The sequence below is a fragment of the Protomyctophum bolini genome, assembly GCF_963924005.1.
Source record: "Protomyctophum bolini genome assembly, chromosome: 20".
Lineage (NCBI taxonomy): Eukaryota > Metazoa > Chordata > Actinopteri > Myctophiformes > Myctophidae > Protomyctophum > Protomyctophum bolini.
The window spans coordinates 635850-660152 of record NC_137881.1 but is presented as its reverse complement, the minus strand read 5'-3'; the positions used below and the strand labels follow the sequence as shown (position 1 = coordinate 660152).

The following is a 24303-nucleotide window of genomic DNA, read 5'->3' as shown; positions in this document are numbered from 1 at the left end:
TCTACAAACTGTTAATAAATATTTCAATTCAATCAATCAATCAAAACACACACACACACACACACACACACACACACACACACACACAAACACACACACACACACACACACACCTTTTGAAATGAAAAGGTTTGGGAACCACTGCTTTATGGTGTCGTCACAGTTAACAGTTTTGTTTTGAGTTGTGGTTGAAATGTAGGCTACTGTAATTCTGCAATATGTCAATGAATTCATCTAACAATCAATCAATCAATCAATCAGAATCATTTGGTTCCATTTGTACACTCTCAGAGTTAAATGAACATTGATATTACAATGTAAATGGGGGTCTCAGAGATATAAATGCCATTAAATGGGGGTCCGTAGACTAACGCATGTAAAACCGGGGGTCCTTGAAATGAAACGGGTTTAGAATCACTGTAAATATGGAACCAGTGCTTTGAGCTGCACTGTGGCAGAATGCATGGAAAAGTGGGTATTAACGCCTCCTGGTGGTGGAATTTTACTGACAGAGGTAGAACTATACTTCTTCCGTACAACAGTGTTTTACTGTAAAACACTGTTGTACGGAAGAAGTATAGTGTAGAACTGTGTGACGTGGTTGTGTTTACTTCCGCTAGCCCAGCTAGCTAGCTAGCTTAGCTAGCTAGCTTAGCTAGCTTCCACCATAGAAGTAGCTAGCTGTGTGGTTAGTTAGCTTCTGAAACAAGACTTTATTTGTTTTAAAACATTATTTATTTAATCGACAGTTTGTGTTAATTAATGTTCTGTCCTTTAGAACAACAATAAAACACGTGACTCGTAATAATAGCCATGGAAATAAAATAAACCTAACAGTAGCTAAAGCTATTTTCGGAGCTCACGTTTTATTTTGAAGTGAAAGCGGAAATGCAGCGTTTAACGTCAGAATTTTGATGCTTGAACTTGACGAGTAGAACTTCCTCTTAATTTGAAAGCTTCCGGAAGTGCGTTCGCATAAATTGACTAAACATCGACTTGACGGACTGACTGACTGTAAAACACTGTTGTACGGAAGAAGTATAATTCTACCTCTGTCAGTAAAATTCCACCACCAGGAGGCGTTAATACCCACTTTTCCATGCATTCTGCAACACAGTGCAGCTCAAAGCACTCCTCCGAGGTGGAAAGCCTGGTGAGGCGAGGTTAGTAACGGACAGCTCTGCTGTGAGGAAACACAACGCGTCGCAGTTTAAACTAAACCGCATCTCTAAACCGTGTGTCTGTCAGTCACCGTGTGGGACTTTTATTAAAGAGCTTCTGTTAAAGTAGAGGTGAGTACTTTATCATTTATCAGTAGAAACAGCAGCTGTTTTTACAGCCTCGAGTTCAACTGACAACAGAAAGAATGTTTACTGTTGGATGAGTGAGTGAGTTAGCAACTGTGGCTAGGAGAGATGCTAACAGACAGCAGTGATGTGGTGTATGGATGGACACGCGCACACACACACACACACACACACACACACACACACACACACACACACACACACGGTTGATGTTTTGGGGTAAATAAGTGACGCTAAACTATGTCTGAAGAACAATGAAGTCATGTCAATCCTTTTTCACTGACTGTTTGACATTTATTGTTGTAAACGTGTAGCCAATGTGATGATTTATACTGTGGTTTATTTATGATAATATTTAGAAGGAGGGGAGTGGGAAACACTAATAAACACAGTTTATTAGGGAAGACAGTTTATTTCACTTTGCTTTGAGTTATTCTCGGTTTATTTTGCATCACAAGTTGTTGTTTACTTTGCAGTTAAACACCGGCTTCTGTTATGCTGTAATATATCCATCTATGGTGACGCTCAGAGCTAATTATAATATCCATCCTGATCCAGCAGCATCAGTATAAAACCTTTTAAACGCAGACATGTTAGCCCCAAAACGTCCCTCAGTCCCTTTATTTAAATTGCATTGAATTGAGACAGAGACTGACTGAAGTATTTATTAACAGTTTGCAGAAAACAGTGCATTTCAAGCACAACTCAATTAAAAGACTGGGTTAGGTGAGTGGACGACACCATAAAGCATTACACCTTGTTCAATTCATCAAAACATATAGACACGTACAAATATACATTTATATATAGCCATAAACAGGAATTCATCATAAAGGAGGTAAAAAGGGAAAGTGAGTGAGGGGGAAAATTCAGATTTTACTGGGGCCAGTTTCGAATTGCAGCCGTCCGTATTGAGAGCGGTTTTGAAGGAGTCAAGGGATTTGCATGTCTTGTTGGTAGGGCATTCTATATGTTTGTGGCATAGGAGCAATAATACAGTCCCTTTGTGCCGAATCTGGGTTGCACATGGTTTGTTGAACTGAGATGATAGTTGTTTAGAGTTTATGTAGCTCTGGTCCATAGCTCTAATGCCGTCACAACAGCAGGAAGGCTATGGAATCAGAGCTAGAGTTTATGTAGCTCTGGTCCATAGCTCTAATGCCGTCACAACAGCAGTAAGGCTATGGAATCAGAGCTAGAGTTTATGTAGCTCTGGTCCATAGCTCTAATGCACTGATCCATAGCTCTAATGCCCTGGTCCATAGCTCTAATACCGTCACAACAGCAGTAAGGCTAGAGGGAGTAAGGCAGAGCTAGAGTTTATCAATGACTCAGAGACTCTGATGATCCCCCCCGGTCTACAGGGATGTCCCTTTGGTCTAGTGGTTAAGATGTTGGACTTTCACATGGGAGGCCTGAGTTCGAATCCCGGGCGTTACATTTACACTAGATGAAGTAGAGAGAGATAGTTGTTTAGAGTTCACAGTTCACACTATAGATGAAGTAGGAATGCTAAAGTTTAAACAGCAAAGTTTACACTTTATGATGAATACACATTGCTACACTTGCCTGATATCTGCGTTATTATATCTGCTGTTATATCCGTTGTCTCTGACTTGCACAAGACGGACTGTGATATTGTGCCTTATTCTTATTTATCTTTTGGAGCACGAACCTTGTATCTAGCTGTGGGCCATAGCTCTAGAATCCAAGATATTGTTGTCCTGTTATCTTGACGTTATCCTTTTGTTACCTTCCCTATTCTCATGATTTTGTCATGACACGATAAAGTGCAAGTCGTTGGAGCTCAAACAGAAACCTGTAAACTTGTGCTGCAGCAGGTGGTGTCAGCCTGTCAGGGGTCCTTGAGGGAGTTCCAGGGGGTCCCCAGCTAAATGATAGTTTGGAACCCAATGGACCCTTATGGGTCTGTAACTCTACAACGGGTCCATTTGGTTCCATTTGTAGACCCTCGGAGTTACATTTACATATATTTTTACAATATAAATGCAGGTCTCCCTCGGAGATATAAATGCCATTAAATGGGGGTCCATAGTCTAATGGATGTCAAACCGGGGGTCCTTGAAATGTAACTGGTTGAGAATCACTGCTAGATACGTTAATATCTTCTCTTAACCCATTCTGAACGGGAACCCATTTTGGTGTTCGCATCATGTTATGCTTTAGCTATATTGAAAAATAGCAGATCTACAAGCTCATAGCGCGCCACCGAGTGGTGAGCTACGAGCTTGTAGGTCTGCTATTTTTGAAAAATCGAAGAACGACTGACATTTTTTTAAATCTGATCTCAGGTCAGAATGGGTTAATCAGACCTGTAATAATGTAATTAATACTAATTACATTATCCATATCATAAGAGTGGCCTGTTAAATATATTAATATTAAATGTATCCCGTGGGATCAAATTATTTACTGTGACAGGATATAATTTATAGCTTTTATAGCCGTACGTTGTGGTGTTTGTTATCAGGACTAAGCTTTAGTAGCAAGTGATTTAATTGATAAGCTAAATGATTCCAGCAGGTGGTAAATGAGGATGTGGCTGATACTGATAGCTCTAGTTGTTCACCAGGTCTTATTGTGGATTGGAATAAATAATTAGAATAATTAATGCATGAGGTGGCTGTATTATACTATACTATAGAGACTCTTATTGTGGATTAGAAAATATACTTTATTCCACTTACACCAAACGATGTTTAAGAAGGACAATATCAGTCACCAGGGAAAGAAAACTAGGTATTTTCGATGAATCTATCATGGTTAAAATTAATATCAAATATCTAAATACTGAATCGAGCAACTTAAAAACTATTTGGGGTGTTCACATAAACCTGAGTAGAAGATAATATTATGACAAAGTGTTTTTGAAGGGAAATATCCCTTAAATCCCTTCATTTTAGATTTCGTTTTTGTAGTAAATAGTAATAAACATTACAGAGACTTTAGTTGTCACTTGTCACTGTACAATACTTTAAAACCGTTAAAATAGCTGTTATTTGCGCCGCCCTCGTTGAAAACAATGTATTTCCAACTCCAGCTTGTCCCTATCCATCCAGGCTGCATGTTTTCTGACCCCTCAATGACGCCACTCTGTCAACCGCAATAAATTATAGCCCCTCCTCCACGCCCCTTAACCCTGATTGGCCTGTCGAATGAGGACAAGCCCCTCTTAACCCTAATTGGCTGTTGGCGGTGTAACCCCTGGTTAGTCAAATGAGGAGGAGTGGAGGGAATCGGGTCATCCCATTGGTTGTTGCTTGGTAATGAAAAGGACACAAATAAAAACAAGGATATGTTTCATGAACAAACTGTAGTTATTTATTGAAATGTCTCTACAGTTGCAGACACCTTTTCATATCAAGGTCCATTATTTATTCAGCGTTTGAGCCACGGACCACATTAAGGAGATTTAGCCTCTCTGACCAAAAACTATATATTGAATATTGTGGATTCTTTTTTTAATTTAAATTTTTTATCCCACGATTTTTGTAACCCAGTTTTCTTTTCACCCAGTGCCAATTATCTAATGTAATCCTGGGCGCTACACTTCCTCTGCCAACCTGGGGGGGCAGCGGACTGACCTCATGCCTCCTTCTATGCATGAGGAGTCCAAGCTGCTTCTTTTCACCTGACAGAGGGGAATTTCCCCGGCCGGACGTAGCGCGTGGAAGGGACACGTTATTCCGACCAGTTCCTTTCACCTCCATCAGGCGCCCCGGCTGGCCAGGGGGAGGTAGTTTTAGAGACCAGGATTACTGCATGTTTTTGTGAGGGTATCTACCCTAGGGGACACGGGGAGAACATGCAAACTCCACACAGAAAGGCCCTTTCGCCATCCCCCGCCTCGGGTATGGGCACTGATGACGCGGAGGAGGGAACACGCCGCCAGTGCCCACAGCGTCCCCAGCGGGAATCGAACCCAGGACCTTCTAGCTGTGAGGCGACAGGAATATTGTGGATTCTGTCCACAGTTCCATGCTGTATTGATGTTGGTACCATTAGGAGAGATAACAGGTAGACGTTGATCAAAATAACAATTATTCTACAGTATCTAATTGTGTAGACCTCTGGTAAATTAACAGTAATGCAAAAACAATCTCTTGAGAGCGTCAACTGATCTTAATTTAGCTTCAAGGCTTAAGCACATGATTCCTAGCGTCCCTATTCTGGGGGGAAACTTATGGAACAATATCACTGATCTACAAGTTCACAGTGTGTTGCTTTGAGGCGCGTTGTGAGCTTGTAGGTCGACCATTTTCTATTATTTAATTTACGGGGAAACAAATAACACAAAGTTAGAATTTGGCGGTCCTTGAGGGGGTTCCAGGTGGTCCCCACAGAGTTAGTAACCAAATGGACCACCAGTGGTGATCCATGCCTCAAATGCACAATAAATAAAGAATGGGCCTTGATCTGAAAAGAGTTGAAAAGCACTGCTGTGCTTAAGGACTGTGATGATGATGATGTAAGGCAGTGGCTACCATTATTTCATATTTCATAACCAACCTGCCTGTTGTATTTATGATGTAATGCACTGGCTACCAGTATTTCATATTTCATAACCAACCTGCCTGTTGTATAGTCATAAACCATGACATTTATGGATATCTTTTCACACTCACTCACCAGGGTGTAACTCTGGCCAAACACCAGCTGGAGAGACAGAGGTCTGGTCGTACATTTAGTTTATGGCGTAATAAATCCTCTTAATGTATTGTGTTCATAGGTTTATTTGGTTTAGTTTATTGCCAGGCGTTCAGTTTGTTCTAGGGGCAGAACCAAGTATATTACTTAACTTGAGTAATACTATTACGTCAAATCAAAAATACCCGATTGATCTAGAGCTTGTAGATCTAGAGCTTGTAGATCTTGTAAATGTTGTCCGTAATTTGGTTGTTGGTTATTTTAGAGTATTTAAAGTGGTCAAACTAACAATGGAATAAAGAGTCTTTGAATCGTTTAAATTGGTCCAAGTAGCAGAATAGAATAACATGATTAGAAGCATCTTCCATTTTAAAACTATGGAAGCTTAAAGCTGCCAAAATTCAAATGAAATGGCATGAAAATCAAATGATCTTTTTTTTTAATCATTTTAATTGTGTCATAGAATGAGCACATCTGTAGATTAAATGTAAATGCTATTGCATTGTAGATTTATTTTTGTCTCAAGAAATGCGTTCTGAAAATCTAAAATGATTATTTCAATTTACATTCAGTTTTTTTTCATTTGAATTTTGGCAGCTTTAAACCCTATTGGTCTCAAAGCAAAGGTTAAATAATTCTAATAAACATTTATTCCATGTGCAGTTCTTTACTCTACTGTATCTTATCTGTATCTTATCTCACTACTGTGTCTTTCCTCCTCCAGAACACCTAACCCTAGGTCTACTACTACTACTACTACTACTACTACTACTACTACTACTACTACTACTACTACTTACTGTGTCTTTCCTCCTCCAGAACACCTAACCCTAGGTCTACTACTACTACTACTGCTACTACTACTACTACTACTACTACTTACTGTGTCTTTCCTCCTCCAGAACACCAATGCAATGCTGCGTCTCAGACACTGTCAACGGCTTACAAGACTGGGACCACTCAACAATACACACGGGTACAGTAACATTATACAGACAGACAGACAGACAGAGTCAACGGCTGACGAGACTGGGACCACAAAGTCCCAGTCTTGTCAGACTTATACAAAGGTAATAAAGGGGGCTGTTATATAATTGTATGTGTACTAGAGACTAGAGAAATGGCACTTACACCCGCCTTCTAATGAGAGCGCAAAATCTGTCTTGGAAGAGCCACCCATCGACTAATCTAATATTCGGCAACCTTCCCCGTGTTTCTTCACTAGTCCGATCCAGAAGAACACAGTTTTCCGGCCACCGCTACAGAGCTGACAATGAGGTTATATCTTCCCTTCTTCTCTGGAGTCCTGCCTCGAAGCAGACCAGAGGTAGAAAACTGTCGTTCCCTGATGTCATCGCTATAGGGACACATGATGTCATCGCTATAGGGACACATGATGTCATCGCTATAGGGACACATGATGTCATCGCTATAGGTATAGGGACACATGCATCAGTAAAGCAGGAACTGGGGATGGCGAATGAAGGACCGGAAAGTCTGGCGTGATATTGTGAAATCCATGATCTCGACCGCGGTCGAAAAAATGATTATGATGATGTACAGTATGTGTTGTCTAGGGTGAACAGAACCCCAGAACCAAACTGTTCATTACAGTACAGTATGTGTTGTCTAGGGTGAACAGAACCCCAGAACCAAACTGTTCATTACAGTACAGTATGTGTTGTCTAGGGTGAACAGAACCCCAGAACCAAACTGTTCATTTGTGTGAGCCAACTTGATATTTAATTCCATAATGTCATATTCAACCATATTGTTATTGTGTGTTATTAATCCATTCTGGAGTCTCATTCTGGAGTCTCACATTTTGTTTAAAAATGCTAATTTTGGTCATGGGTGAGATAGCCGTCTTGGTAGTATAGCCTAGGCCCTTTAGGCCCTAAAGTTTAGGGGATATTTCTCATAGGCTTAAAAATATATAATGCAGGAAAAGAGAGAATGAGAGTCCTTTACAACAGAAAGACAACTATTAGGGGACTAACTATTAGGGCATTTGAACACTGATGTCTGTCAGTCACAATGTGGGACAGACAGGGTCTCAATGCGAACACTGATGCCTGTCAGTCACAATGTGGGACAGACAGGGTCTCAATGTGAACACTGATGTCTGTCAGTCACAATGTGGGACAGACAGGGTCTCAATGCGAACACTGATGTCTGTCAGTCACAATGTGGGACAGACAGGGTCTCAATGCGAACACTGATGCCTGTCAGTCACAATGTGGGACAGACAGGGTCTCAATGTGAACACTGACGCCTGTCAGTCACAATGTGGGACAGACAGGGTCTCAATGTGAACACTGATGCCTGTCAGTCACAATGTGGGACAGACAGGGTCTCAATGTGAACACTGATGCCTGTCAGTCACAATGTGGGACAGACAGGGTCTCAATGTGAACACTGATGCCTGTCAGTCACAATGTGGGACAGACAGGGTCTCAATGTGAACACTGATGCCTGTCAGTCACAATGTGGGACAGACAGGGTCTCAATGTGAACACTGATGCCTGTAAGTCACAATGTGGGACAGACAGGGTCTCAATGTGAACACTGATGCCTGTCAGTCACAATGTGGGACAGACAGGGTCTCAATGTGAACACTGATGCCTGTCAGTCACAATGTGGGACAGACAGGGTCTCAATGTGAACACTGATGCCTGTCAGTCACAATGTGGGACAGCTAGGGTCTCAATTTGTGGGACGCCTGGAAAGTATTGTAAATGAGGGACTGTCCCACGCTAAGCGGGACATCTGGTCACCACAGTGTTGTCCTGTGATCCACACACAGTAACGTGCATTTTAGTCACGCGATGAATGACCTGCCCAAAGGTCAGAGTTGATACAAGGACATCCTCTAGTCTAGATTGACTCAGTGTGTGAAATCCAGCCAGTCTCAGGTTAGCTATTGGTGAAGTTAATCATTATCTCACAACAGGAGCAAAATAGGAACTTCTCCTAAATGTTTTATCAGACCAGCTTCTGAATTACTGACTGTTATCGTCCCCTTTTATTACTTTACTGTTTGGTCACTCACTCACTGTTTGGTCACTCTTTAGCTATTGAAAAATAGCAGAACTACTAAAATGTTATGAGGATACTAGTGGACAAGAGATCCAGTATAAGTCATTTTACACTTGCTGAAAATAGCAGATCTACAAGCACATTGTGAGCTTGTGGAAAACGGGCCTTTGAGAACAAAGGAAATTCAACAAACCCAGATTCGGCTGAAACAAGGGACTACATTTATTTCGCTCCTATAATAATGAATAATGAATTGCATTTTTATAGCGCTTTTCCAAGTGCTCAAAGCGCTTTACAACGGTTCATTCATTCATACATTGGGAGGTGAAGGTTCATTCATTCATACATTGGGAGGTGAAGGTTCATTCATTGGGAGGTGAAGCGGTGAACAGTCGACGCCAGCGTCCTCACTTCACACATTCACACACCGACGGTGGCGAGCTCACACCGACCGACTCATTGGAGGCAGGGTGGGGTTCAGTGTCTTGCTCAAGGACACTTTGACATGTGGACAGGAGGAGGAGCCGGGATTCGAACCGCCGACCCAGGGGATCATTGGACGACCTGCTCTACCTCCTGAGCCACCCTATCCCTCTATTCAAAAATAAATAGAAAAAAAAAGACTAAAGCCACAAAGAAAAAAGAACATTTGAATCCCTAGACTCCTTCAAAACTGAACCTTCTCCTAGGGTAGGTACCCTCACAAAAACATGCAGTAATCCTGGTCTCTAAACTGATGGAGGGGAAAGGAACTGGTTGGAATAACGTGTTCCTTCCACGCGCTACGTCCAACCAGGGAAACTCCCCCCTGTCAGGTGTAAAAGGAGCAACTTGGACACTCAGGCATGAAGGAAGCATGAGTTCAAGTCCGTTGCTCTCCCCAGGTTGGCGGAGGGTGTGTAGAGCCCAGGATCACAGTAGATGATTGACACAGGGGTGAAAAATGGGTTACAAAATCGTGGGATAAAATATATATATAAAAAAAAAAAAACTGAACCTACAGATGCAATTCCACACTGGCCCCCGTAAAGTCTGAGCTCAAAGTGTATATTTGTAAATGTGATGAATTGAACATGGTGGACCGTGTTGTAAACCATTGTTGTGGAGCGTCAACAATAACAGTTTTTGTGTTGACTTGATTTAGTTTGAAATGAACCCAATGAACCCGTTCTGCAAACTGTCATCAATATGTTAAATGTCCCATGGTGGTGTGTGTTAACTACTATTCCTGGGGACCCCCTGGAACCCCCAAGGACCCCTGGACTTAAAGGTGTTGTGTGTTAACTACTGGGGACCCCCTGGAACCCCCAAGGTCCCCTGGACTTAAAGGTGTTGTGTGTTAACTACTGGGGACCCCCTGGAACCCCCAAGGACCCCTGGACTTAAAGGTGTTGTGTGTTAACTACTGGGGACCCCCTGGAACCCCCAAAGACCCCTAGACTTAAAGGTGTTGTGTGTTAACTACTGGGGACCCCCTGGAACCCCCAAGGACCCCTGGACTTAAAGGTGTTGTGTGTTAACTACTGGGGACCCCCTGGAACCCCCAAAGACCCCTGGACTTAAAGGTGTTGTGTGTTAACTACTGGGGACCCCCTGGAACCCCCAAGGACCCCTGGACTTAAAGGTGTTGTGTGTGTCCCCCTAGAAATCCCGTACGTCTGGCTCCCGGCGCCTGGGCTGCAGCAGACCTCCACTCCAGCAGGGGCAGCACTGAGCAGCACAACCACAGGTCAGGAGGTCAACGACAGTACCAGTGGAACCACAGCGCCACCACCTGGAGGCATGCCCTGGCAGGACTGCTGGCCGGGACAGGCGCTGTCCTGGCCTATGGGTTCTATTACAGCAAGGTTAGTACATGTTCTCCCCCCCCCCCCGTGGGACCTAGGGTAGGTACCCTCACATGTTCTCCCCCCCTGTGGGACCTAGGGTAGGTACCCTCACATGTTCTCCCCCACCGTGGGACCTAGGGTAGGTACCCTCACATGTTCTCCCCCCATATAGGCCACGCCCATTTGCGCCAGGATAGATTTTTCCGCCATTTTGAATTTTCTTCAAAACACACTTTTTGCTCTTCCACCTACATCAACGGAGAGCCCCAAGCAATTTCATTTTCAGCCATAGGGGGCGCCGCAAATGCGGAAATTTCAAACGTTTGTTGCAAAAACATGCTTTTGGGGAGAAGTGCTCGCTCCGGCGAAAACAGCTAATCTACAAGCTCACAACAGCTAATCGATAAACTCACAACATCACAGGTTGCAAAAGTCATGAGTTTTCTCAAGCCAGAGCTCAGAATTGTGCACATTTTGGACGCAAATGCTCCATAACTTCATCTGTGCGACTCACAAAATACATGTGGGAGTATCTGTGCGACCCTCCATAGGTTCTGTGATGCGTGTCAAACTGGGGGCCTTCATAGTTCATACTTTTCAAACGGGGGTCTGTGGGCTAATACGTGTAAACGCTGTGGTCCTTGCCATGAACAGCCCTACCATGCCAGGGCTTGAAATAGCGACCATTTTGGTCGCAAATGCGCCTGAATTTTAATCTGTGCGATCTCAAAATATAACTGGGCGCACCAGTGCTACTGCATATAATTACTGTAGTGCGACCAAAACGATCGCGACCGAAAGTGTTCCTAGTCCATTCCTGTCCAGAGTTATGATTGTTTAAAGAAATATCTCCTTGGCTTCTTCTACTTCCTCTAACCTCCCGTCAGTCCGTGGACTGATTGGGTGATCAACATCAGCTGGACCTGAGGTCCTCAGCTGTGAGAGACAACAAAAGGGCTCAATTGAATGGAATGTGTGGAGTCACACACACACATTTATGATGACGTTATGAAAATAACTTCTCATAAATATATACAGTATATATACATATATATATATATATATATATATATATATATTTTTTTTTACTTCAATCAAAAAGCAGGCCTACATAAAACAAAGGGTTTTGTAGCCATTTACAAATTCAGAAATTATAGCAGAGACAGTATTTAGAATTTAATTATATTTTCAACTGGTTTATTGCCACAAAAATAGCATCTCATACCAACTGGCTTGTAGGCCAGTGGTTCCCAAAGTGGGGTCCGGGGATCCCTAGGGGTCCTCGGTTAAATGATAGTTAGGAACCAAATGGACCCTTATGGGTCTGAAACTCTGAGAGTGTACTACATACTATGGGTAAACCAATTTCACTGTACATTTGAACACTCAGTTAAATTAACTTTGATTTTATGGGTCCCAGAGATAGAAATGGGGAACGGTAGCCTAATTCAGGTCAAACTGGGGGTCCTTGAAATGTAAATAACTGAAAATCACTGCTAGAGCCGTAAAAATCTTCTCATATGGGGGTCCCTGGCATATATTTTCAAATGGGGGTCCGTGGACTAATGAGTGTCAATTTGAGGGTGCTTGACATGAAAAATGTTGGGAACCACTGTTGTAGGCTACAAGTGTAATAATAATGAATGTAAAAAATCGATTACATATTGGTGCTCGTAAAATTTTGGTGGGTGCTCCTAATTCTTTTCTGGTGCTCCTTCATTCTGAATTTGGGAGCACCAGTGCTACCAAGTAAAAAAGTTAATTTCGAGCCCTGCATGCATTTGTACGAATACTTTCATGTTATAGTGCTGTTTTTATTCATTAAAAAAACACACAAATATATTATAGTTAAGTTAAAATCAACGTTATTAAAAATATTTAGGGGGGGGGGGGGGGGGACAAACGGGTAGGACTAGTAATAATAATTAATGTGAGCACAGTTGATTTAATCTCAACCATTGTGTGATCAAACCATATTTACAGTCGATAAATTTTTCCTGATGTATAATGAAGGGTTGTTTGCGTGGCAGCTATGTTGGTGTACTGCCACAGGCCACTAGTGCCATCTAGTGGATATAGTGTGCTAGTGCAGGTGTTCATCTGGAAAGCAACAATAATGACATCCTGCCACACTAATATCCAGCACAACACCCCATCCTTTAATATCCAACACAACACCCCATCCTTTAATATCCAACACAACACCCCATCCTTTAATATCCAACACAACACCCCATCCTTTAATATCCAGCACAACACCCCATCCTTTAATATCCAACACAACACCCCATCCTTTAATATCCAACACAACACCCCATCCTTTAATATCCAACACAACACCCCATCCTTTAATATCCAACACAACACCCCATCCTTTAATATCCAACACAACACCCCATCCTTTAATATCCAACACAACACCCCATCCTTTAATATCCAGCACAACACCCCATCCTTTAATATCCAACACAACACCCCATCCTTTAATATCCAACACAACACCCCATCCTTTAATATCCAACACAACACCCCATCCTTTAATATCCAACACAACACCCCATCCTTTAATATCCAACACAACACCCCATCCTTTAATATCCAACACAACACCCCATCCTTTAATATCCAACACAACACCCCATCCTTTAATATCCAGAATTATTATGGTAATTATCAGAACATGGAGACATATTTCCAGTAAAACTGGTGGTATTAGGGTTTGTTTGTGCGTGCTTGTTAGTGGTGGGCCGGTCTGGTACAAATGTCAGGGCCTGTTTTTTGACCCAGTCCAGCCCTGAGCTGATGGTGTGTCGTATTGTTTTGCAGACAGAGCTGATGGTGTGTTGTCGTATTGTTTTGCAGACAGAGCTGGGGCCTATTTCACGAAACTTGGATTAGAGATTAAGCCGGGCTTTAACACATATCCTGGCTTAATATATCCTGGATCAGTGCTTAACCGGTTTCATAAAAGCTGGTTGATCTTGCCAGATTAACTTAACCAGTTAACCTGGATATGTTGAGGTTTGATTCGGTTTCATGAAAGTGATGCTACATAAGTTACCATGGGAACTTATGCTTTGGACTTAGCCTGCTCCGGACCAGGCTAACAGCCAGGTTTAACCTAATCCTGATGTCTTTACTGTTCATTAAGCAGTCAAACTGATCACAAACCAATGATGTTTTCCAGATGTATTCAATTATTATGGGTTTATGTTGCCTTATTTGTATCGGTCTGCATTAAAGGACTAATTTAAGCACTATATAAAATCAAACTAGAAAGCAGTTCCCTACGGAAACTGCGTGGGCTCGCCAAAAGACGCAATGTATATAATGTACAGTAGAAAATGTATTAAAGCTGAAGGAAAAGTAAAAAAAAAAGAATGTATAAAAATGTGTAAAAAGAATAAGCATAAATAACTGCATAAAGCGGAATAAAGTATGTGGAAGTTGTAGAAGTGTTTTTAAAAGTTTTTTCTTAATAAGTAAAAACAAAAAAAAGTTAAAGTTTTTTCTTAATAAGTAAAAAAAAAAAGTTAAAGTTTTTTCTTAATAAGTAAAAAAAAAAAAAGTTAAAGTTTTTTCTTAATAAGTAAAAAAAAAAAGTTAATTTCAAAAAAAAAAAAAAAAAAAGTTTTCACTTTTTTTGCGTGCGTGCGTGCGTGCGCGCGCTTGCGAGAGCTGTGTAAAGGCCAGCCAATAGGAAGACAGGGTGTGTGTGTGTGTGTGCGTGCGTGCGAAGACAGGGTGTGTGTGTGCGTGCGTGCGTGCGTGCGTGCACTTGCATGTGTCTAGCCTAATTGCACAAATAGCAGACCTACAAGCTCACAAGGTATCGCAGAGCAACTCATTGAGATCTTGTAACTTTAATGTCAGCCCTGTAATTAAGCCCTTATATGTCTCAGCTGTGGAAGTAAAAGACTTCCAAGTTCTATGCCAGTACTATGACTGGGAGATTAGAATGGTTCTGAATGGGGGAAAACTATGCCCGAACAAATTGCTCTATCGCAAAAAGTAAAAGTCGAATGCAAATATTTCTTTCGCTGTGAGTGGCCTGAGATATTGAGGTACACCATGTGCGATTGTGGTGTTGGTACGATTGAAAATGTGGTTATAAGAGCGAGTTAAGAATTGTCAGCGCGATAATTTCCTCGTAAGAATTATACAATGGAGGTCAATGAGCAGATTTACTGTTTTTGTGTCACTTAAAAGGCCGTAGTTCACATTCTGTATGTCTCTGTACTTTGGTGGTCACATTGTGTGAAAGAGGACATGTGTGGCTACAAAATGACCAAAGAACATGCGTGTAAAATGAATACTTTGGCCGGGACGACAATTTGTTTGGTAAATTTTCAAGGAAAGAATTTCAGTCTCCACACTCTAGTCAAAGAAGGCCCGCACTCTAAAATGGCACTAATTACGCGAAACGGCCTGCGATTGAACTGCGATTTCGGAAAAACCGTTTAACGTATTCGAATACGGTTTGAACCACGAAAAAGTCCAGAGTCGTGTGAGCGTTCTAAAGTTTAAATCACGTTTCTACGACAAAGTATGCCAGAGTAATGAGGCTGCAAAAGTGAGGTTGATTTAGAGATAAAACCCATACAAAGTCAATGGCAGGAAAAAACTATAAATAAAGTTAAATATGTTAAAAAGTATAAACTTTTTCAAAACAACTTTTTCACCAATGAAAGTTCAAAGATAGATCAACATTATAAAGTTTGAATGAAGTTTCAAAGTGAAAGTATGACGGAGTAATAAGAGCTCAAAAAAGTTAACTGTGAAAAATGGGACCTTTCTTCCATCGACTCTCATTATAAAGGATGTTAAAAAAAGTTAAAAAGTTAAAAAGTATAAAAAGTATAAAACTTTGTAAAAATAAAAATACAAGCCCACATCACTGCAAAGAGCTGAACAGTTTGAAGTTTGAACTAAATTTCTAGCATAAAGTATGTGGAAGTAGTAGGGTGGCAAAAAAAAGGGTGGAATAAATAAATAAGTAAATATAGGCTGGCAATAACTAGTGTGTGCTCGCTGTAGCGAGCCCACAATAACCAAAATATATAGGCTGCACAACATCATGACAGCTTGTGAGCTTGTAGATCAGCTGCTTTTGGTGAATGTTCCCCATGAATAGGTTTGCTGTCGTGCAAGTGCACGGTTAAGAATAATTATTATATTATAATTCTTTGTAAAAGTGAAAACCACTAAATATTACCATTACTCATTGTTTTACAACATATTGTAACGTTTCACCCACTACTAGTCCTACATACTTACACCTAGAAACCCCATTCAAACCTATTTAGGTTCATCCTACGGTGGACATGTGTGCCTGAAAAGGAATCTTTGAAATGTTTCATAGTTTTAGAAATATAGTGCTTTCAAATTTGAGACATTTATAGGCAGATAGTGGCACTTCAAAAAATCACTTTCACCTAAAAACTCCATTCACACTTTGTAAAATTCAGCTTACTGTGGAAACACATGCTGGAACTTTTTACTTTGAAATGTTTTGTAGTTTCGGAGTTATGTAACTTAAACGCCCAATGCATTCTCAATGGCAATAGCACAAACTTTGGCATGCTAAATGAACCCATGAACCTATGACCCTCACCAGTCTGGCCCCTGTCTGGAAAACAACCCCCTTCCCCAAAGGTAGCTCCCTCAGAGGAGGGAGTTATGGCCAAATATCACAATGCGACAATATCATTATGCTTACAATATTAAGAATTCTGTTTTAAGTTAATAGTAGTGGTAAAATGTAAACTATATTTTTGGGGTAGTTAATCATTCAGTCTATCCACTATTGAGAGTATGTTCTCTCTTTAATTACAGCAGCAGTATTTATTTTAGAAGCTTAAGTCCTTGTATCAGTTGGTCTTGAATAGATTAGTAAAGACAATGAGATATACAGAAGGGGGCTGTAATGCAACTATTAAGGATGCAAACTGCCTTAATACCCCATGAAGAAGAAGGATCAGTAAATCTTTGATCCACAGAAGGGGTCTAGAGACAACAAGCCAGACTGTCTATTAAGCCAGGCTTGCTGATCCCGGCTCGCCAAATCCGCCAATTCTGAGCCTCGCTTGGCTTTAGTGGAACGGAATAAACCAGGCTGTAAAGATCAGGATTTAAAAAGCCTGGCTTTGGCCTATATCCTGGATTAGTTAATCCAAGATTCGTGAAATAGGCCCCTGATGGTGTGTTGTCGTATTGTTTTGCAGACAGAGCTGATGGTGTGTCGTATTGTTTTGCAGACAGAGCTGATGGTGTGTTGTCGTATTGTTTTGCAGACAGAGCTGATGGTGTGTTGTCGTATTGTTTTGCAGACAGAGCTGATGGTGTGTTGTCGTATTGTTTTGCAGACAGAGCTGATGGTGTGTCGTATTGTTTTGCAGACAGAGCTGATGGTGTGTTGTCGTATTGTTTTGCAGACAGAGCGGGCAGCCACCAGCGTCGGGGACCCCCGGGGGTCCCTCCCCGTCTACACCCAGGACGAGGTGACCAAGCATCGCTCTGTGCAGGACGGGGGGGTGTGGGTCACTTACAAGGGCGGCGTCTATGACATCACGGAGTTCGTGGCCATGCACCCGGGCGGCGACAAGATCCTGCTGGCGGCGGGCGGAGCCATCGAACCCTTCTGGTCGCTGTACGCCGTGCACAACCAGGAGCACGTTCTGGAGATCCTGGAGGAGTACAAGGTGAGGGAAACTTTAGTGTTGTCATAAATCATAATTGACCTTGCAGACGTCACCTCTGTAATGTAATCAGTCCATGGATCTATCAGCCACTGTTATGAACTCTTTAGAGTATCTGACACTTACAGTAGACCTTTTTCCCTTAGAAGGCCTGCACTATCCACATGTTTCACACAGATTTAATGTATTTGCTGAATAATAATAATAAAATAATAATAATAATAATAATAATAATAATAAAACTTTATTTGTATAGCACCTTTCCTGACATGAAATGCAGCTCAAAGTGCTTTACAGAGAAATGGAGGATAAAAGAAAAGCAAGGCAACAACATTAAAAACAAGCAGTAATGCAATACAGTGAGGACATGAATAACAAAAATAAAATTAAAAGCAATGTTGTAGAAGTGGGTCTTGAGCTGTATCTGTATCGATTTACAATCATTGAATATATATCAATGATTGTATATCAATGATGTATCGTCATGAATGAACCAATATGGTCCATGTATCAACCATGTATCGTGACGCATATCGTATCGCTACAGCCCTATTCTTTACACATTTGAATGTGGTTTTAATCCCAGGTGGGTGAGCTGAGTGCAGAGTTAGTTAATTAGTTAGTTAGTTAGATTAATCCCAGCTTGTGGTTTTAATCCCAGGTGGGTGAGCTGAGTGCAGAGTTAGTTAATTAGTTAGTTAGTTAGATTAACCCCAGCTTGTGGTTTTAATCCCAGGTGGGTGAGCTGAGTGCAGAGTTAGTTAATTAGTTAGTTAGTTAGATTAACCCCAGGTTGTGGTTTTAACCCTTTAGGTGGGCGAGCTGAGTGCAGAGGACCAGAGGCGTCAGCAGAAGCAGCAGGCCTCGACCTCTGACCCCTACTCCGGTGACCCCGAGCGCCACCCGGCCCTGAGGGTCAACAGCCTGAAGCCCTTCAACGCGGAGCCTCCGCCCGAGCTGCTGACCGACAGCTACGTCACGCCCACCGCCCTGTTCTTCAAGAGGAACCACCTGCCCGTGCCCGCCGTGGACCCCCGCTCCTACCGGCTGAGGGTGGAGGGGCTCCCCGGGGGAGGGGTCCTGAGTCTGTCCCTGGACGAGCTGAAGAACCGCTTCCCCAAACACACCATCACAGCCACGCTGCAGTGTGCAGGTAATGGATGTTAATGTTTAAGTGTGATCGAACCCTACAAACCTTCACTAAAAACTCTGCTCCCTTCTGGCTCCAAAACTATGGAATGAACTTCCCATTGCAGTCAGAACTACAGACTCACTCCCAATCTAAACTATGGAATGAACTTCCCATTGCAGTCAGAACTACAGACTCACTCCCAATCTAAACTATGGAATGAACTTCCCTCTGCAGTCAGAACTACAGACTCACTCCCAATCTAAACTATGGAATGAACTTCCCATTGCAGTCAGAACTACAGACTCAATCCCAATTTAAACTATGGAATGAACTTCCCATTGCAGTCAGAACTACAGACTCACTCCCAATCTAAACTATGGAATGAACTTCCCATCGCAGTCAGAACTACAGACTCACTCCCAATCTAAACTATGGAATGAACTTCCCATTGCAGTCAGAACTACAGACTCACTCCCAATCTAAACTATGGAATGAACTTCCCATTGCAGTCAGAACTACAGACTCACTCCCAATCCTCCGCCGTAGTCTGAAAACCCACCTTTTCAGACTCCATCATGGCCCGTAGCACTTGCCCTAGCCCCTTAGATAGCACTTTATGTAGACTTAGATAGCATTTTATACAGACTTATAGCTTGTTATGTAGACTGCACTAGAATTGCATTTTATGTAGTCATAGCACTTTATACTGTATGTTTAGTATAATATAGTATAGTATGTGTAAGCGCCATTTTTCAGTCTCCTAATTGTGGCCAATGATGTCCACTGAGGGGTGTGGTCAAGTTCAGGTTGCCATAGGGTATTTAACCCTGTCCCTAATGAATTGCAGGTGTTGTTGATAGGAGGCAAACTGTTTTCTGACTGTGCAGACAGGGACTGTTGCATTCACCACGTTTGACTGTTTGTTACTTATGTTATTTGCCTTCAAAGTATAGGATTTTGTAAGGAAAATAAATATAATTTAATATCCACTCTACGAACATTCTGGACCTCAGTTCTTTCAGCACACGTCTAAACTTCCTCATCCATCAGCAGCCAGTAGCACCTAATACAGGGATTTAGGCGCTACAGTATGTATAGTATAATATAGTATAGTATGTATAGTTTCATTATATAGATAGACTCCACTGTTACGTTCTTAGCTTACGCATGTTTCATGATAACTACTTTTTATGTATGTGATGTATTGCCATGCTTTTTGTTCTTGCTTAATGTCAATCGCTCTGGATTAAGAGTGTCTGCTAAATGCCTACATTGTATCCACCCTGTACCTTCCAGGTAACCTGGGGAAGCAGGTGAAGGGTCTAAATGCTCTTAATGTTTATCATCAAAGGTAACCGTCGCTCAGAGATGAACAGGGTGAAGCAGGTGAAGGGTCTGAACTGGGGCATCGCCGCCATCAGCAACGCCACGTGGAGCGGTGCCCGCCTCAGTGACGTGCTGCGGGCCGCGGGCTATGGCCCCGAGGTGGCGCGCTGGGCGAGACACGTGCAGTTTGAGGGTCTGGACCGTGACATCACGGGCACCACCTACGGAGCCTCCATCCCTCTCAGCAAGGCCGTGAGCGAGGAGGGAGACGTTCTGCTGGCCTATGAGATGAACGGAGCCGACATCCCTGCTGACCACGGATACCCTGTGAGGGCCGTGGTCCCTGGAACCGTGGGGGCCCGCAACGTCAAGTGGCTGGGCAAGGTAATGAACTGTGGGGGCCTCAACGTCAAGTGGCTGGGCAAGGTCATTAATTATTATTATTATGTAGTCCTGGACTACATCTGTAATTCTGTAGTCAAGACAACCATACTGCAGTAACCCTGGGAAAAATAATAATTCAAATGTATAATTTGTTGAAATTGATTTTTGCTATGTTTTTTTATTTCTCCTATGATTTTCTTATTTCTTTTATATTTTATTTTACTATGTTTTATTTTGAGTTAGTGTTTGTAAACAATTGTAAGTATTGCCTTTATTAAATGTTAAATGTTTGTCTGTGTCGGACCCCAGGAAGACTAGCTTTTGTCAAGGCAAAAGCTAATGGGGATCCTTATAAACAATAAACAATCTGTGCAAAATGTGGCGCTTTTAGTCTAATTAGCATGAAATATCCCTAAGCTCCTCAACTATTGTCAGCTCAGAGGAGAGCTCCAGCCATTGGCAGCAGAACGACTTAGTTAAATGTGTTAAATAATAAGTATTCATGTATTAAAGGTGATAGTCGGCTTAGAGGAGAGTTCTAGTATTAATGTGTATGTGTTAATGTATTAAAGGTGATCGTCAGCTCAGAGGAGTCCTCCAGCCATTGGCAGCAGAACGACTATAAGGGCTTCTCTCCCGGCACCGACTGGGACACGGTGGACTTCTCATCTGCCCCGGCCATCCAAGAGCTGCCCATCCAGTCTGCCATCACCACGCCAGCAGAGGGCGCTGTGGTGGATCGCAGCGCCCAGGAGCTGACAGTGAGTTAGTCCTGACCACCGAAATAACCGAAAACTCCCTCAAGGGTTAATAAAACATGTTAAAACTGTCCTCCAGGTCCGCGGCTACGCCTGGTCCGGCGGAGGCCGCGAGGTGGTGCGCGTGGACGTGTCCGCGGACGGCGGGAAGACGTGGCGCGTGGCCCAGATGATTGGTGGAGACCCCGAGGCTCCTCCCCCTCTTCCGGGCCGGGCCTGGGGCTGGAAGCTGTGGGAGGCCACGGTGCCGCTGCCCCCCCGCGGGGCCCCCCCCGGGGGGGCCCCCGGAGGACACATGGAGATTGTGTGCAAGGCGGTGGACAGCAGCTACAACATGCAGCCGGACACCGTCGCCCCCATCTGGAACCTCCGGGGAGTGCTGAGCAACGCCTGGCACCGCGTCACAGTCACCATACGGGAGGACGAAGAGGAGGATGATGAGGAGGAGGAATGAGAGGGTGACGCCCCCTAGTGGGACGGATGTCTGATTAAAACCACGTTCAGTCTTAATACGGTGCCACTGGGGGTGCTGTTGGCTACTGCCACCATTGACTCTCGTTCTATTTTGCTTGGAGAAGAAGACCATTCCAAAAATACTTAGCCAAAATCCGCTAAAGCTAATGTGTTGCTCGTCTTATTTAAGTCTTTAGAAGCATTGCTATTTTAACCGCGTGGTAACCCGGGATTTATCATTGAGCCGCTGACATCGTCACGTTGTTCAATCCAGTTCAATCTGAGCCGTAACGTCCAGATAAACGGCTGTAAAGAGCGGCGAGCCCCAGCATTGTGTGCGCCATCTTGCTCGGGGCAAAACACAGTGAGCACAGGGTTGCCTAGCAACCGGGAGACCTGCTTTACGGTAAATATAAGCGAGATGATTAGTATTTAATGCAAAGCTCAATAACCTTAAAACGTCCCATTGGGGATTTCATGAAATAAATGTTAATGAAGTCCTTACAAATGAATGCGTTAAAACACATTCGATGCTCAGGACGAGTATACTTGTTTTAATTTGCTTTACATCGATATAAGAATGACTCGTTGTTTAATATCGATATAAGAATGACTCGCTGTTTTATATCGATATAAGAATGGCTCGCTATTTTGCATTTTTTTTAAATCTTTTCAGATTCTGCGGTCATCGCGATTGGAATATAGACGTTTTCTGGAGAAAGGATGGACGTTGCCTTAGCACGCTAGCGTTGGCGCTACTGCTGCTAGTATTTAAGATGGCGACAAACCGGAGCAAGGTGAACTCAAAGGGTTAACAGTGAATCTTAGCGCTTTATGTCGTCACTGTCGTCGGGCAGAAACCTCATCTCCGTCTTTTTTATTTTTCATAAATTCCCGACTTTCAAATGTAGTCCAACACCTGCCATGTTGGGAACCAACACAGGTGTTTCAATTCATCTGAACGGTGATACATTTGTTTGCAACACCTGTTTGGTCCCCGCCATGACAGGTGTGTCACTACATGATCACACTACAGCGTCAGACGCATCAAAGTTAGCAGATCTAACCTCTAACTTTGCTTTTTTAGACATTCCCATTCCGACAGACGATATGCTGAAGTACTTTATTAATCTGAAGTGCTTGACGACATACGTTACATCACACGTACACAGACACACACGCACAGTCGCACACGCGCGCGCACACACACCGATGACATGACGGAGGCAGCCATAAGAGGCGCCACAACCCATTGGACACTTTCCAACACCCCAAAATCTGGGCCGCTCGCTCACTCGCTCACTCTGGCATGGTGGTGTTACGGTTAAACTGGTGACCTGATGCACATTTAGTGGTGTGACTGACTGTGACAGGAAGGACTCTCAGGTGGACCAAACAGAAGGAGATCAGAAGACGGCAGCTTCTTGTAGCCAAATACCGCTAACCAAAACAAACACTGACTCTTTTAAGCACATGCAACCATTATCCCCAATGGCAGCTGCAAGGAGTTGCATTGGTGTGACATGTCCTTAAAACCGTTTTGTTGCAAGGAGTTGCATTGGAGTGACATGTCCTTAAAAGGAGTTGCGACTAGTTGTATAGCTTGGATGGATATGCGAGTGTTTGAAGAAAACTATTTTGAATCTACACAATCATGAATAATATATTAATATTACCGTGAACCGGAATTATGAAAGTTGGTAGAATTATTATGTGTGAATGGTACGAATATGCAATAGGAACGCAAGTACGGTACTCTTAATGGATGTACACATTAGTATGTATTATAATGTACATGGATGTACACATTAGTATGTATTATAATGTACATGGATGTACACATTAGTATGTATTATAATGTACATGGATGTACACATTAGTCACCGTTGTGATTTACTGTCACACAAATGACTGATTAATGATTTCATGATTTAATTGTGGGGTTTTTTTTGTCATTGAATGTTATTATAATAACTGAATAAATAAACTTTATTTATAAAGCGCTTTTGGAAAACGGTGTTCACAAAGTGCTTTAGGGTGACTATATATAAAGAACATCCAACAACAAACCATTACAATTCATAGATAAGAAAATAAAACAAAACATATTGGAACATTAATGTAGCAAACACAAATCAGTTGGCCTTTTAGGCTTTGAACTCATTCCTGAAGAAGATTACAATTTAGACTTTAGGCATTTAGCAGACGCTCTTGATCCAGAGTGAGATCCCAGTGATCAAAACGTTGGAGATTTGGACTTACCTGATCTGCATATTATTGTGTTTTGTTTAAAGAAGTAAAAGTCACTTGATTTCATTAAGCATTATATTGCCTCTGTTTTATTACAGAACTAACCCTGTATTAAATAACTATTGACATCAGGTCTGGCTTTGACACAATGTAACGCAGCAGGCACACCAATGCAAAAAGACATCTTAACCCGCTCAGGCACATATTAGCCATTTGAGGAAATTGGATCATGCGGTACTAGGTTTGACACTCTGAAAAGGGCTCCTGGGGCCCTTCATTGGCCATTGATTTAGTTGCATTTTAGTCAAAAAGATGATTAAAAACATGGAAATGCCGTGTGCATTTTTGAGAGCGGGTTTGAAGGAGTGAAATGCATCACAGTTTAAGTTAAAAAAGGGTGAAGTTTGTGTATAGTTCCAACATTGTCTGTCTGTCCACCTATCATTAATTCATTTAAAT

The 24303-nt window shown here is 42.4% G+C and overlaps 1 protein-coding gene across 1 annotated transcript; it reads left to right on the top strand.

The window, feature by feature from the left end:
- Positions 1 to 1148: 1148 nt before the first annotated feature.
- On the top strand, positions 1149 to 23597 carry suox (sulfite oxidase). Its single transcript, XM_080792798.1, has 8 exons — positions 1149 to 1292; positions 6878 to 6951; positions 10660 to 10861; positions 17278 to 17544; positions 18355 to 18694; positions 20025 to 20383; positions 20956 to 21144; positions 21221 to 23597. The coding sequence occupies exons 2-8, from the start codon at positions 6890 to 6892 to the stop codon at positions 21593 to 21595; spliced, it is 1794 nt and encodes a 597-aa protein (XP_080648924.1). The 5' UTR covers positions 1149 to 1292; positions 6878 to 6889; the 3' UTR covers positions 21596 to 23597.
- The last annotated feature ends 706 nt before the right edge of the window (positions 23598 to 24303 follow it).